At 47.3% G+C, this 16,035-nt stretch overlaps 1 protein-coding gene across 1 annotated transcript in view; it reads left to right on the top strand.

Moving 5' to 3' along the window:
• LOC122392789 (D-2-hydroxyglutarate dehydrogenase, mitochondrial-like) overlaps positions 1-16,035 on the top strand; it is a 118,986-nt gene that overhangs the window by 89,391 nt on the left and 13,560 nt on the right. The window contains exon 4 of the mRNA XM_043388059.1: positions 295-472. Within this exon, the coding sequence (XP_043243994.1) occupies positions 295-472 (178 nt within the window). The remainder of the gene's footprint in view (positions 1-294; positions 473-16,035) is intronic.

Raw genomic sequence — 16,035 nt, 5'->3', positions numbered from 1 at the left:
TTTCATGTTTTATAAAATACCCTTAACACGACGAGGAAATAGTGCTGAAGATTTTTGCCTGCCCGAATGCTGGCAGCAAAACTCGCAAATGATAACTTCACGTGCGGATTCAATGCTGACCGTCTCGAGCATAGGTAAGTGAAGCCGGTTTTTAGGTTCATGTGAGGCTAATCTTGTAAAAACTGCGTTGTGTCCAAAAGGTGGCACCCTTCCTTTAATCACACGCTTGGAAACGTTGGATCTAGGTCACACCGTGCTGCTCGACAATTGACATGACGACTGTCTGTTTCTCAGGCTATGTGGACGCTACGGGAGAGCATTCCGGAGGCTCTCCTGCGCGATGGATATGCGTGGCTGTACGACGTCTCTTTGCCGCACCACAAGTTCTACGAATCAGTGGTGGACATGCGACAGCATCTTAGCCGTTTCGGTAGTGGACGCATCAGCCGCATCTGCGGCTTCGGCCACCTAGGCAAGTACGCCAATCATAGCATCTTTGCCGGCATCTTTTGATTTGGTGCTTTTTTAGTTTTAGCATATGCCGAAGTATGCCTTTAGCATTAGTGTAGCAAGGGAAATAAAGGGAAGTATGAAAATAATGAAGAGGTACATCTTGCAGTTCACCAACCACCGCAGTCCGCTGTCGTTCAGCTGGTTGTAGAAGAACAGAGCTATTTGCTGCTGGAAAGAACTCGGTAGTAGAGCTTGTGATACAGGGGAGCTTGAGAGTCGTTGAAGAGATCCCGATATAGATCTAGAGAGAGATCCAGATAGTGATGAGATCCTGAGATAGATGAGATCCACCTGATAGAGATCTTGAGATCCACCTGAGGGAGATGTCTAGAGACAGATCCACCTTGCGTACAAATACATCTGATGGAAGATGCTTTTTAATTTAGAGGCTTGATGATTCTGTTCATTGTATATGTTACAGTCCGTATGAAAACTCAGTCCGTTTGCAAACGGCCTGGCCCGATTCAGGCCGTTTGCAAACGGCCTGGACAGCCCAGTCAGTATGCAAACGGACTGAAAAGTCAGGCCGTTTGAATACGGGCTGAAATTCCAGGCTGTGTGCAAACCCCCTGAAATTTCAGGCCGTTTGCAAACGGTCTAGTCCGTATGACAACTTTCCAGACACCAGGCCGTTTGCAAACGGTCTAGGCATTTTAAAAACAATCTGGTCTGCATAAAGTTACAGCTGGACAATGTTGAGTTTGTTGAAGCACGACCGTTTCATGACATTACATGGCACCAATGGCACCATGGAATCCTAAGGTGAATTCGGCATCCGGAAAACTATTGTCAATCGGATATTCTCCGTCGGAAAATCATTGTTGAGCGCCTATCTTCAGCATGTCTCGTTATCGCGATACCGTTCGTGATCCCCGATGATTCTCGCTAGTTCCGGAAAATTCTCCCTGATTTTCCCGATGACGAATGCAGGTCTGGTCAGGAAGAGATTAGCAGAACTGAGACCCGGCCCGTATAGCGCCCGGTCGACCCGCGGGCTTCCCCCGGACTTCAAAGTTTCGCCTTCCACCGCAATGGTCAAGTATTGCCGGCGTACGCCACCGGCCAGCCGCCGGCGGTCGACCGGGCGCGGTGACAACTCTTCGCGGTGAACCAGCATGGCGCGGGAACTTCTTCCAGACTGGGGGGGGGGGGGGGGGCTGAACCATAATAGAGATCAACCTAGGGTACCCCCAAATCTAGTTTTCTCACCGGTTTTAGGCCACTTATTTTTCAGACCTTGGCCTTTTCAACAACAAAAAACGCAAATATTTGCAAAAAAGTCAGGTATTCCGTCTCAGCTGAGTGAAGAATCTACCGTTTTTGCAACCTGGAATAAAGGTTTTAATCTGCCAAATGAGTTGCCGAGCCAGTGAAAGAGGTGGATTTTTCACTTACATGCTTTCTTCCTTTGTGACCCACAACCCTTACTTTGGGGAGGACAAGCTGCGCCAACGGTTCCTGACCTCATGAAAAGTTGTGGGGCACCGCCCCCACGGCCCCAGAGCTGTGGGAGCAAGCTTCCCCCACTGCCCCCTCCCCCGGTTCCCGCGCCTATGTATGAATCTATGAAATTATGTTGGTAGATTTCCGATTTCGATTCCTCCAGCTGGGGGGGGGGGGGGCTCAAATACATTACGAGCCCCCCCCCCCCCCAGCCGAAAAGTTGGAGGGGCTCAGCCCCCGCTAGCCCCCCCCCCCCCCCCCACCCCGGTTCCCGCGCCACTGATGTGAACTCTGATGTCCATTGCGCGCTCCGGCGTTTTATGCCGCAAAATAATCGGTGAGTCTTGTAGTGATACGTTTCACCAGACCTCACCAGTAGTGGCTTCACCAGGCTCCATCAACTGGATGGCCGTACACAGGCGGACTGTGAACTTGTATAATTATTAATATTGTCGAAAAACGGCCGGGCCGAGCATCAGCACAGTAAGAAAATATTCGACGCATGTAGACGAGTCATTCGGCATGGAATGCGCAAGCATTCACATGGATCCATGTGAATGCTTGCATCGATGCAACCTGATCATCGACCAGCCTGGATCCTTTAAGTTCAATTTTCAGAGGCTGTTGTACTTCGCCAGACCGTTTGAAAACTGACTAGGCCGTTTTCAAACTGTCTAGGCCGTTTCAAACTGCCTAGGCCGTTTTCATACGGCCTGATATTTCAGGCGGTTTGCAAACGGCCGGCTTTTTCAGGCCGTTTTCAAACGGCCTGACGGGGCCAGGCCGTTTGCAAACGGACTGGGTTTTCATACGGTCTGTAACATATAGACCATGATGCACGAGATGCTTCTTCACTGCTCGGATTTGGGATAGAGGGATCCGATCAGCTGGGTTTGCGGCACAGTTGGGCAGGTGAAGGACAGGGCATTCGAAGTCCCGATGACCACTGCCAAACATAAGGGTGGTAATTACATTGATAAATTGAATGTGATCATTTGTCCAGTCACCCATTCCTATACTGGCCTTCCCATTAAGGAAATTGCCCACTTAATTCGTATTAGCGTTGCTAGTTTTACTGCCCTCGAGAATCATTTGTTCGACTGCCGTAACCGAATTCTATCAAATTCCTATCGGCCTTATTCTAAGATTCATGCGTCGTCATTCTCACACCCTTGCTCGCATTACGTTTGCATTTCATGTATTCACCCAAATTTAATTGATAGCCCCCGAAATTCCCTCCGATAGTGTTAGGCGTCTTACAAACCAGGGTCTCCCCGGCGAGATAAATGTCTCTTTCCGAAATCCATATGCATGCTCCGCTAACCGGCGACTAAGATACTTATCGCAGGGCCGTCCAGAATAATTGCACAAATATCCACCCTGCTAATTTATGGGATTCACTACACGTCCGATAGACTTATGGTACACATATACGCGATTTACATCCGACTTATCTCTCTATCCGGGAGAGATTACCTATGCCCTCTTCCGGTCCGCGTGTAACATTCCCGTTCACGACCCAGGGACCACCGTTCATATCCTGGAACTCTCCTCAGGAACTCTCCTTAAACCATGGGATTTACTCTTCAAGGCCTTACGTGTCCTGGAGTACATTCTTCCCTCCCCTGAGGCTGTCCAGTACCGATTAAGGTACCTTTACAAAATAAGTATGAGGACTTATTCGGGACACTACGGCTCGCCTTATCCGCACTTTTGGGTGACTCACCCCTGACCCTCGGCTTCTTGCCTTTGGCATAACTTACTCTCCACTGCACACTGTGCCAATCTTCCCCTTCCCCCTGCCGTAGAAACCTCTCACTGCCTTCTCACCCAGTGTTACCTAAGCGGGAAAATTAACAGTGGCCGGTACCACTGGCGGAAAACGTGCATATGCCCTGCGTACGTGACGGTGTGTCCCTCTTATTATTCCGGTCTGGACGTGGGTTTAGAGAAGTGCATCTGTGTCTCATACAGTCATGCTGGTAAACATTACGCCATAGGAGACGGGCAAACAAGCCGTCTGCGCCTCACAATGCCCTGTGCCAATATTGGTGGAGTAATTATTGGCACTAACTCGTAAGAACGCGAATAACAGAAACGCATTATTTATCCAACCTAATCGTAATCTCAAGTTCTAATTGCTGCTGCACGCATGAACCTAATCACTAGTTCTCGTATACACTCCTAGCAGACCTTGAACCGCTCTTGATTTAATCAGATGATCTAGAACCAATTAGTACGCACCGATCTGTCGTCTGTTTGTGATCCACCGTATCATAGTGAATTACTGAATGCTCAACGGAAATGACTCCTTGAAACTCGTTCGATAGCTTCTGATGGGCTACTAGTTACCTATACAAATTATCTTTATAGAGTGCCAGAATATTGTCATAGGGGTCCCTAGCCTTTCATAGAAAATATAATTTAAATCATCCTATTAGCAGTAAACAATGCACATCAAACGAAGTGCAGTCCTAAATATCAAATAGCATGTCATATTTAAAATTATGCATTAACTGTTTACGTTCTTATCCCGTTGCAACTTTCCACAACTTAACCATGCCCCTATACCATGACCTTCACCTACCGCACGCGCCTCAATTACGGTTAGCCCACTGCCCTACTGTGGCCGCTGCTCCACTCCCGACGCTGCTCTCATGTGCCATCTAGCGGCGCACGGTCCCGCGTCGCGAACGACGATTACCACGGCTGCCGGCCGGCGCCGCGTCGACAGTCGACAGTTGTCAAGGCCACGCCGCGATGGGCGCGTCATCACTCGCGGTGCAGTACTGGTGTGTGCGGTCTCTTCGGGCCGGGTAGATTCAACGAGTGTGTCAGTGAGTGTGAATCTGGTAAAATATCGCTGCAGTATCTCCCTGTTCGACATCTCATCAGCTCCATTCCACGTAAGGTTTTTTTATTAAACTTCTGTCCCATTTGATCGTTTCCCAACAAAGCTAGTCTTTTCTAGTATTTATTCTACAAAAGCACAACGATCGGTACCTATATTAGTCGCATATTAGTTCTAACCACAAACAATTCTACATCTACCTATTACTCGACATTTCGATGACGCAAAGTACAGGACCATCTCAAGTCGCAAAGTGTCAGACCGTCGACCTCAAACCACTACTCTCAACTCTGCACCTAAGTAACAGAAGAAATTCCGCCGTAAGCTCAAGCATTCGTATCTGTCGAAAATCATAACTCATAGCCATATTCATAGATCGATTGCATGAATCAGTCGCCGCCTTAAAACATTATATTCCTATTTCACCGTATTCACCTGTTCTATAATTGATTTTGACTTCGAAATTAATTCCTACAGCAATATTACCAATTTGATTTCGCAATGCAACTCTTTATGAGTACAGCATGAATCTACACCCTTAATTTCACAAACTTCCCAACCTCAAATCTTAATCGCACCCGACTACCGCCGATAATAAATGAACGAACCAGTTTGGCCAAACACAAAGACATATTCAATGCTGACGCGCAACATGTCAATAATTTCAGCGTTCGTGACACTGACCTGCTTATTCCAATTTTAGCATCTCGTTCTCGGTCTAATCGCGAAACATACCGGCTCCAACTGGCAATAACGTATTTGCTGGCGGCTCTGACATGACCTCAAAATTCAGATCCTAATATGCTACTAGGGTGTCTGGACCAATAAGTTCGAAGTAATTTAAGTTTTCCAATTCCAATTGAGAGTGCATTTTATGGCAACCGAAAATGTTTGGCAGTCGTCACGGCACGGCAACCGGGCAGGGGGGGGGGGGTTCAAGGACTGGGATTGAGCAGACTTTTCAACAACACTCACATTCTGGAGTTCTCTGCGCTTCCGCTTCTCAGTGTGGTCTCAAGCGTCGGCGGTTGTCCTCCGGCTCTGGTCGGTCGAACTGAAGAGGCTTCTCGCGGGTGACCCCGGACCGACGGCGGCCTCCAGATGGCGTCTCCGGCTCCGGCTGCAGACTGTCCTCCGGGGTGAATCGTGCACCTTTTATAGCTCGAGGGGCTGCCACGCCCTGAGCCGACCTCCGAGTCATTGCACCCAGGGTGTCTTTGTTACTCCCGTGCGATTTCACTTGGCCGCTCACCATCTTCATATTGGGAGTTTTACCAGTTGGTTCATCGGTGTGTAGGATATAAGAACATTGATAAAAGTGTGAATCAGCTCTGTCGTGCCTTTTTCTTTATCCTCAACCACTTCCATTCTTATATCGACTGCGTATCTGCCCGCAGCAGCCTGTCAGCCTTCTTTATCCAAATACCTCGGTAGCTAAACATCTAATCATATTCCATATAGCTCGTCGTTGTTTGTTTGAATTGGGGCTGAATTCCATTATCCATAACAGCTTTAGTTAGCCTCAACAGCGTTTCTTTGTTCCAGCCACTTACAATGTACTCAGGAGACGACACTTCGTATTTTAGCCTTCATCTTAGATTTTGGCGAATCGGTGTATTCCGTATTGCTGTTTCCGATACGACCGTTGCGCAGAGCTGGTATAACTGTTTTCCCGACGTCCTCTTGCTTAGTCTCCAAGCTTGGGATTTGCAGACATTGTTCATGGCCGGCTGCTCCATTTTCTTGGTTGTATTTTGCTATTAACCAGACGGCGACTCTAGCCCTTGGAATTCAAGCCTGCATTTGCCACAAGCCTCATATTTGCCAGTCATTTCTCCCGCGGCTACTGTATGGGCTGATTACTTTAGGAGCTACCCCTCCGTCCGATCTTCCGTCAAAATGGTTTTATCTCCCAGAATCCTACATCCTTTGTCGTCAACATTTGTCGCGTCTGTATAGTGCTGCCCCCTTCGGTTGGGGGTGGCTCTGGCAACTAGTACCTTGGGCGTGTCCCCATCGTCAGCTGGCTTACACCCCCGCTTCGCTGCTGACCTTTGCCCGCCACGCCTTGTGGTTGCGGGGTGTGGCCGTAGCGTGCTGCCTCTTCTATTCAGTGGCGAAATCTGGAACTACAGGTCATTGCTTGCGGCTGCTGTGCAGGTCACCTTCAAGGCGTTCTGCCGGGTCACTCACCCTGGGTTGTTGTACCCCGACAAAGGAGGCTGTGTGCTCCAGCCGGCATCCATCCTTTACACTGCTCCATGATCTGATGACATATCTTGCTGATCCAACGCTCCTAGCCGGTATCTGTCCTCGGCGTGGGTCCACGAGCTGTTAACAATGTTACTGATCCAGCTGTTACTTGTTGGGGTTCGAATCGTTCATCCTGCGGTAGCTGTCTCCAAAAGCGCGCGTCTTAATGGGAGTTTAACGGCTGCCCATTCTGTGCGGACAGTGATAGATTAGGGGAACTGGGGGGGGGGGGAGAAATGGGGTGTGGGAAAGCGAGGCTAGGCGTGTGGCCGGACTGCGAGGGAGAGGGACTGCCGGACCGAGCCGTGCCGAAAAGATACTACGTTAAATGTTCAAGATGTAGCGTGCTACATTAGCGCGAGCGTGCGGTAAAAGCTTTTTGTATTAAACCGCATAATGTTGAAGGCAATTGGACAAAGGTTTCGGCCCATGGGCAAAACATTTTATCAGCGAACTTTTGAAGCATTTCCTGAGACGGAGGAAGGCGCTGGAAAAGAGCTTAACTGATAGAAATCTAACGTGAACTTACGTGTTGCATTTGGTCGCTTTGAACTATTGAACAGATTGTAAATGTTGGTTTTCTATAAGATAATATTTTAAATCCTAATGTAGGTACAGACATATTAATCAATCACCTACATTTATGGCGTCAATTTCATGCCTTTTAGGCTTTTACAACTGCAATGAATTGACAAAAAACGCATTTCACATTGATCAGTAAAAACTTTATTCATACTGACATGGGTAAAAAAACCAAGCGCTCACTTCACAGGATGGTAAACCTTCCACTCTTCTCTAATATTGAAAACGAACGTTACTCTGGCTTCTCATATGACATAGATTGAAGTAGATGTTCTTGGTTTGATATGAATCCAACTCAGAGCCAGACACAAGGATGGAACACAGTGATCTTGAGTCGGCTTGGTTTATTTTCTTGGTCAGGGAATATGTACATTTTTTAGTTCTTGATATTCGGTTTTGTTTTTTTTTTTTGCACTTCTTTCAAGCATTTAAAATTGTTAAAGAAGCTTAAATATGGAAATTAAACGGCATATGCTAAAATAAATATCACACTTGGGCCGGAATGTTTCATTCAGGACCTCGGGCTTTGTTGAATTTTCCGCCCTCGACCTTCGGTCTCGTGCGGAAAACTCAACAAATCCCTCGGTACTGAATGAAACGAGTACTTCCTTCGAGCGAAACGAGCGAGTACTTCCTTCCGGCTTTCGGTGCAAGAGGAAAACAGCCGGTCGGACTTTAACAATTGGTAAGTTCTTATGCCGCTCGGTAGAATTTCTAGGTAAATTTTCACGGTAGCGTTTTTTGGTAGGTAGTTTGGTGCAAGAGAATCTAGGTAAAATCTGAATTAACCTAGGTAGGTAGTTTGGTGCAAGAGGCCTAGGACTTTAACAATTGGTAAGTTCTTATGCCGCTCGGTAGAATTTCTAGATAAATTTTAACGGTAGCGTTTTTTGGTAGGTAGTTTGGTGCAAGAGAATCTAGGTAAAATCTGAATTTACCTAGATAGGTAGTTTGGTGCAAGAGGCCTTATAATTCTCAAGACCTTATAATTCTCTTGCACCAAACTACCTACCAAAAAACGCTACCGTGAAAATCTACCTAGAAATTCTACCGAGCGGAGGCCTCTTGCACCACACTACCTACCTAGGTAAATTCAGATTTTACCTAGATTCTCTTGCACCAAACTACCTACGAAAAAACGCTACCGTGAAAATTTACCTAGAAATTCTACCGAGCGGCATAAGAACTTACCAATTGTTAAAGTCCGACCGGCTGTTTTCCTCTTGCACCGAAAGCCGGAAAGAAGTACTCGCGGAGGAATTTTTGACGGTTTGACGGTAAACGCGGGCTTCCAAAATAACTAGCAAAACCTTAGGTAAAATGATTCAATTAGTAACAATAGGCGCAATACATGATAATCCACGGGTACTTTTATGTAAATTAGGCATTACAAAATGTTTAGACAATGATAAATCAATGTTTTATGAGTGAATAATAACATAATTGACCAAATGCTCCATGGGTTCACAGAGGTGCTTCTCCGTACCAAGGCGATAAGCCTCCGTAGCAGAACAGCCAGGTTGAAGACTCACTCGTTGCCATGGAAACGAAGCTTATTTGTTCAAGTAATTTAATATCAAAATAACTTCTATCGGTATTTACACATAGACCCGGGAACAGGGGGGGGGGCAGCGGGGGCGCTTGCCCCCCCCAACTTTGGAGCCGAGGGGGCGGCGCCCCCTCAACATTGAGGCAGCTAGAAAAGGTCTTTCCTCCCTTTTCCGGGCTTCTTTCCTTCTTGTTTCCTTTATACATCTAAACATCAACACACGGCATTTTCCTTGCCATCTGAATGGTTTCTGCTGATACAGTATCGATTTGAAAACATCTGCTATTGTCATTCCACTTTGATTTGGGACCTTGGCCATAACCTTGGCAGGCCAGTTTTATACTGGACCATTTTGAGTCAGCTTTGAGAAATGCATAACGTACAACGGTGGTAAAATCGTTGCTATAGGTAGGGGAGACCCGGGAGGTATGGGCCCCCTGGAGGTATGGGCCATCGCAGTTTTGAAGAAGTGTTGCGTGTTTTTACACATTTGACCGCGTAAACTGGTAGCAGCCATTCCGTTATACAACCCACGTGATTTTCAAAATCTTCCTCAGTCTTCCTTGGCAATGAGCGGTGATAAAACGTTTTTGCCCTCTTCGAGTAAAATACTGTACATACAGAAAATTCGTGATAAATTTGAACCAGGCTCGTTTTATGATGTCAGACCAATGCTAACATTAAGTTTAAAGCATGCCAATTAAGGCTGGATAGACAATTTGAAGCTTTCTTGCAAGATTATGAGCGGAGATGCTACGCAAATTCTGGCGTCCTAACCGGGAGGTTCGGGCCACCCACCCCTGTTGATCCTAAATCAATAAAAAGATGCTTTCATTGAGTGTCATCTTCAATAAGTTTTATTTTTGTCGCGCAAGGTTGAAAATTTAGCTCCAAATTTCATTCGAACAGAAAAATATTATAGATTTTATTTCATGGTGCATGATTGAGTTTACTAAAATACATATGTGCCCAAGTGACCTCCATGAAGTAAGCTGTTCGCCGCTTATGCGGTTCCTGGGCTCTCAGAGATCAAGGTAGATACCAGCTACGAGTATTGTTCTCATTGTCGAGAAAAGGATATGAAACATGGTACCGGCCCATACCTCCCGGGCCATGGCCCATACCTCCCGGTGTATTTTGATGGATCGAAAAAGCGCATGATTTATTAAAATTTATCTAGAGACAAAATAGTTGATTCCAGATGCCTAATATCAGGCACACTTTGCAGGCGAAAGGCAATTTCACGTGCACAGAGTGAAAAACCGGGTGTAGCCACTGCCCACTGGAAGAAAATTGCCTTTTCACAAAACCGGCCCATACCTCCCGGGTCTCCCCTATAACGCAGTTTACCCGCTCCGGGGGGTGTGAGGGAGGGGTGTGGGGCAATGAGTGCACTGACTGACGTGGCGCACTCGGTATGGGATGGGATGCATGGGATACAATATTAGAGGGCCGGTATGGGATTAAAGCTCAACGACACTAAGGGCTTAAGTGTGGTGCCTTTGGTTATCGGCAGCACCCTCAGAATCACCGGCGTAGGGCCCTCAGAGCCGCCGGTAAGGGGCCTTTAGAGGCACCGGTGTGGGGCCGTCATGCAGGTGCCGGTGTGGGCGCTCAGAGGTGCTAGTGTGATTCTCTCAGAGGCGCCGATGAGGCGTTGTTACAGGCGTTGTTGTGGGCCCTCATAGACGCTGGTGTGGAGCCGTTGCAGACGGGTGTGGGGGCTTTAGAGCTGCTGACGCGAACTCTTTACAAGCCGGCAGGGGGTCTCAGTGACCGGCAAGGGGTCCTTAGGCCGGCAGAAGAAGTCCTGTGGGGTCCTTAGAGACCGGCATGGTACTGTCAGACGCCGGTGGGGCCCTCAGACTCATCGGTGTGGGACCCTCAAAAGTCACCAGTGGGTGGCCTTCAGATGCACAGGTGTTGGTTGGGTCCTCAGAGCCGCCGATACAGGGCTTAATTTTAATAGGCACTGGTGTAGGCACTCAGAGTTGGGGGTGTGAAACCCTCAGAGACACCGGTGTGGGCCCTCATAGGCGCCGCTCATAGGCCCCATAGTTGCCGTTATGGGGCCCTCAGAAAAATAGGTGTGGGACCATCACAGGCGGGAAATGCCCCCTAGAACTGGCCCCTCACAGGCCGGTAAAGGACTCTCAGAGGCCAGTAACGGGCCTTTGGAGACCACCGAGGTGCCCTGAAAAGGCGCAAGAGGCGCTCAGAAGCCGGCGTGGGGCCCTTATGGAGATCTTAGTGTGGCTATTTAGTATTTAGGGCCCATGAGGTGCTCTAACGAGCCCCATGGGGCGGTCAGCGGTTTGACCTTCAGAGGTCAAATGGCGCCGCAGGGCCCCTCGGACCCGAAGGTCCCTTTGAACCCAATGGGGTGGGGGGGGGGGTACGCGTCCCCTTAGACCAGGGGTCGGCAAATGGTGGGGCATGCCCCCTTTGGGGGTAATGGCGCCCTTCGGCGGGGGGTAATGAGGGCCTCTGAGAAAGCCTCATCTTTTTTAGATTTAATGGCTCCCTTGATGGGACAAACATCGCAACTGTTGTGCCCCAGGATTCAAAGATTAGTCGAGGTCAAACGCACAAAGCATGAACTGATGAGCTGGCGCATGTCAATTTTCATGTAGCTGCTCACCATTCCGTACAGTCGTTGAAAGTAACTGTCATGTACCAACCGGCGCTCGTCTATTGGCGTTTTCACAGTCACTAACGCAAGGGAGAGGAGTCGTCCATGGCACCCTGACCTGGGCACCTCGGTCTCTGAGCTGGAGCTTTGCAGAAAAATTGAGCGTGTTGCCCGTGAAGATAAGCAGCCGCTGCTACCCAATTTAAAGGTCGTTGGTCATTGGGTGACCTTCCATAGGTCAATAACAACTGCCGAGTAAATCGGGTCCTGCTGTAACTTTTTGAAGTGAGATTTTGTGGCCTGCCATGATCTCAAGAAAGATCCCACAAATCAACGGTTATTCGGGTATTGGCGTTTTCACATGCCATTTTCAGTGGTCATGCCATTTTCAGGACAGATAAAAATGATCGGCTCGATGGTACAGTTTTTTCGTAATCCGACCCTTTTAACGTGATCTATTCCCGAAAAATACCCGCTACCCCTATACGTATGGGGGTTAACCCGCGCCCCGCTGGGGCTCCTGGATTTCCACGCCCTGCTGGAGGTGGAGGTTGAACACCCCGTACTAACTTGGCTCCTGGGTCACTAGCGAAACGCCGTAGTCGGCGATCGAAAGAGCGTAAGAAATGATGAAGAAAAAAAATAATGGTCACTTTTTAGGTCAAATCAAAGGTCAGGTCACCAGAGGTCATCGAACGTAAAATTTCGCCAATTTCCAGGTCAACCTTTGACAGTTTTCGACAAACTGGCCTATAGCTCAGGAAAGGATAGAGCTACAGCGCTGCGGAAAAACGCATTCGATAGCTCTCTTTAACGTTTTTTCTGATGCCTGCCCTCAGATTCAACCGAAGATTAACGGTTTAGCCTGCAGGAGACAAAAACTGCCAAAATGTACGTTGCTTGCTGATAGTTTTTCTTAAATAACTTGTCACTCAAAACTTGCAGGAGCTCACTTTTATCAGCATCGTGATCCTCCCGTCGAGAAACATCGAAGGTTTTGTTTTGTTGCACATCAGTCGATCCGTATCGTCGAGCTGAACACATCTAAGGCATTTTCATCGCTCTGGCATGCCTTTATCAAAAGTTATTAGCGAAAAGCTGTTAGATACCATTCATGACCTGAAATGACCTCAGGGACATACAGCGGGGTTACGGGTGCAATTTTCCGGTTCAGCGGTCATGTTTAGGTACTTGTAAATAAGAGTGTCACAGTGTTAGGAATGACACTGGTCCAAAAGAGGCGCCTTTCAATTTTCTACCATTTACTTTGCGCCCTCTCCCATTGATAATGGGAGAGGGTGTGAAATTGACCTTAACTTTGGTCACCGACATCAAATCTCCGAGATACAAATTTTGTACATGCTGTCGCCTTTATCAATTCCTGAAAGTTTGAAAGAGACCTGTCACTCAATGCAGCTAAAGCAGGCGTTACAGTCTTTAGACGTGACCTCACTGATCTGGTGACCTGACCTTGAGTGACTTTGGTCTGAAATATTCACAACATCTGCAGAAACGATGTATGATCAATTGTTCCAAAATGGTGGCGCTCCGTGCCAACGTTTTTGAGATAGTTGCGAGAAACCGCAGGGGAGGGGGCCTGCGGTTTCTCGCAGATATGGTACCCAAAGAGTCACGGAAAAGTATGGAATTTCAGTAACCGTGGTTGTATCAGCAATGGGGTCTGGTAGGTGGGGGTAATGGCCCTGCCTGGCGCCAAAAAAGGGGGCACGACCCCGGAGGACCTGCCGACCACTGCCTTAGACCCCTAGCTACGACACTGTTTCATATGCATCATGTCAGATATTTTAGGCTCGCCCCCCCAACTTGAAAACCGTTCCCGGGCCCCTGTATTTACATAAATAAAAAATGATTTCATAATACCAAAATGTGTATTAATAAAAACAATATACATTTAATGTTTTCTTAAGTTACTATTTGTTTGCGCCCACAAATAATTCGTCGCCAAACAGCCAACCAAAACAAATCCTAAAAACGCAAGCTGTCAAATTTACCTAGGTAGGTAGGTACAGTCGTCCTCAAAATTATTCATACCCTTGTTAATTTACGACATATTTTGCTTTTTTGATGAAAAGAAAACATTTTGTCGAGCTTATTTATGATTTATATATGACCAACAGGGGAATGAATAACAGCAACATACAACTGACAAAATATTCAGTTTCAGGTCTGTTTTATTCATGAATCTTTGAAAACACTCATGTTCAAAAATATTCATACCCTTGGTTTTCAGAGTTCAGTGTCTTTCTTCAGTAGTCGATAGCATATCCTTTGTTCCTTATTACTGCTTCTAGTCGGTTCCTGTAGGTGCTCACAAGCTTGCCACACGTTTCCTGTGGGATTTTGGCCCATTCTTCCCTGGCGAAAGCCTCCAGCTGGGTCAGGCTAGTCGGTTTCCTGGCCGTCACTCGGGTCTTCAAGTCCCGCCATAGATTCTCTATGGGATTCAGATCAGGACTCTGACTAGGCCACTCGAGGACGCTGATATCATTGTCCTCGAACCATTCCTTGACTACTTTAGCCGTGTGTTTGGGATCATTGTCTTGCTGGAACTTCCAGTTGTTGCCGAGTTCCAGCTTCTCTGCAGATTCCTTCAGGTTTTCGTCCAAAATTTGGATATAGTCCTCCTTTCTCATAGTGCCCTGGATCCTGACGAGGTTTCCTGTGCCGCGGGAAGAGAAGCATCCCCACAACATGATGTTTCCGCCACCGTGCTTGACGGTTGGCACCGTGTTCTTGGGATTGTAGGCCTCTCCTTTACTCCTCCAAACATATGCAGCATCCATGTGCCCAAACAACTCCAACTTCGTCTCATCAGACCACAGGATGTTTGCCCAGAAGTTGGAATCTTGCTGCATATTGCCTCTAGCAAGGCTCGCCTGGCTTTTGCTAGAGGCAATATGCAGCAAGATTCCAACTTCTGGGCATACATCCTGTGGTCTGATGAGACGAAGTTGGAGCTGTTTGGGCACATGGATGCTGCATATGTTTGGAGGAGTAAAGGAGAGGCCTACAATCCCAAGAACACGGTGCCAACCGTCAAGCACGGTGGCGGAAACATCATGTTGTGGGGATGCTTCTCTTCCCGCGGCACAGGAAACCTCGTCAGGATCCAGGGCACCATGAGAAAGGAGGACTATATCCAAATTCTGGACGAAAACCTGAAGGAATCTGCAGAGAAGCTGGAACTCGGCAGCAACTGGAAGTTCCAGCAAGACAATGATCCCAAACACACGGCTAAAGTAGTCAAGGAATGGTTCGAGGACAATGATATCAGCGTCCTCGAGTGGCCTAGTCAGAGTCCTGATCTGAATCCCATAGAGAATCTATGGCGGAACTTGAAGACCCGAGTGACGGCCAGGAAACCGACTAGCCTGACCCAGCTGGAGGCTTTCGCCAGGGAAGAATGGGCCAAAATCCCACAGGAAACGTGTGGCAAGCTTGTGAGCACCTACAGGAACCGACTAGAAGCAGTAATAAGGAACAAAGGATATGCTATCGACTACTGAAGAAAGACACTGAACTCTGAAAACCAAGGGTATGAATATTTTTGAACATGAGTGTTTTCAAAGATTCATGAATAAAACAGACCTGAAACTGAATATTTTGTCAGTTGTATGTTGCTGTTATTCATTTCCCTGTTGGTCATATATAAATCATAAATAAGCTCGACAAAATGTTTTCTTTTCATCAAAAAAGCAAAATATGTCGTAAATTAACAAGGGTATGAATAATTTTGAGGACGACTGTAGGTAGGATGGTGCAAGAGAACCTACCGCCGTAGGTAGTTTTACTAGGTAGGTATTTTGCCGATTCTACCTAGCTAGGTATTTTGGTGCAAGAGGCCTCGGCATCGGAACTTACCAACTTTGTTAAACTCCGACCGGCTGTTTTCCTCTTGCACCGAAAGCCGGAAAGAAGTACTCGGGGAGGAATTTTCGACGGTTTGACGGTAAACGCGGGCTTCCAAAATAACTAGCAAAACCTTAGGTAAAATGATTCAATTAGTAACAATAGGCACAACACAGGATAATCCAAGGGTACTTATATGTAAATTAGGCATTACAAAATGTTTAGACAATGATAAATCAATGTTTTATGAGTGAATAATAATATAATTGACCAAATGCTCCATGGTTTCACAGAGGTGCTTCTCCGTACCAAAGCGATAAACATCCGTAGCAGAACAGCCTG

Source organism: Amphibalanus amphitrite, unplaced genomic scaffold (genome assembly GCF_019059575.1).
Source record: "Amphibalanus amphitrite isolate SeventyFive unplaced genomic scaffold, NRLGWU_Aamphi_draft 000501F_arrow, whole genome shotgun sequence".
NCBI lineage: Eukaryota > Metazoa > Arthropoda > Thecostraca > Balanomorpha > Balanidae > Amphibalanus > Amphibalanus amphitrite.
This window is presented reverse-complemented; position numbering and strand designations above follow the sequence as displayed.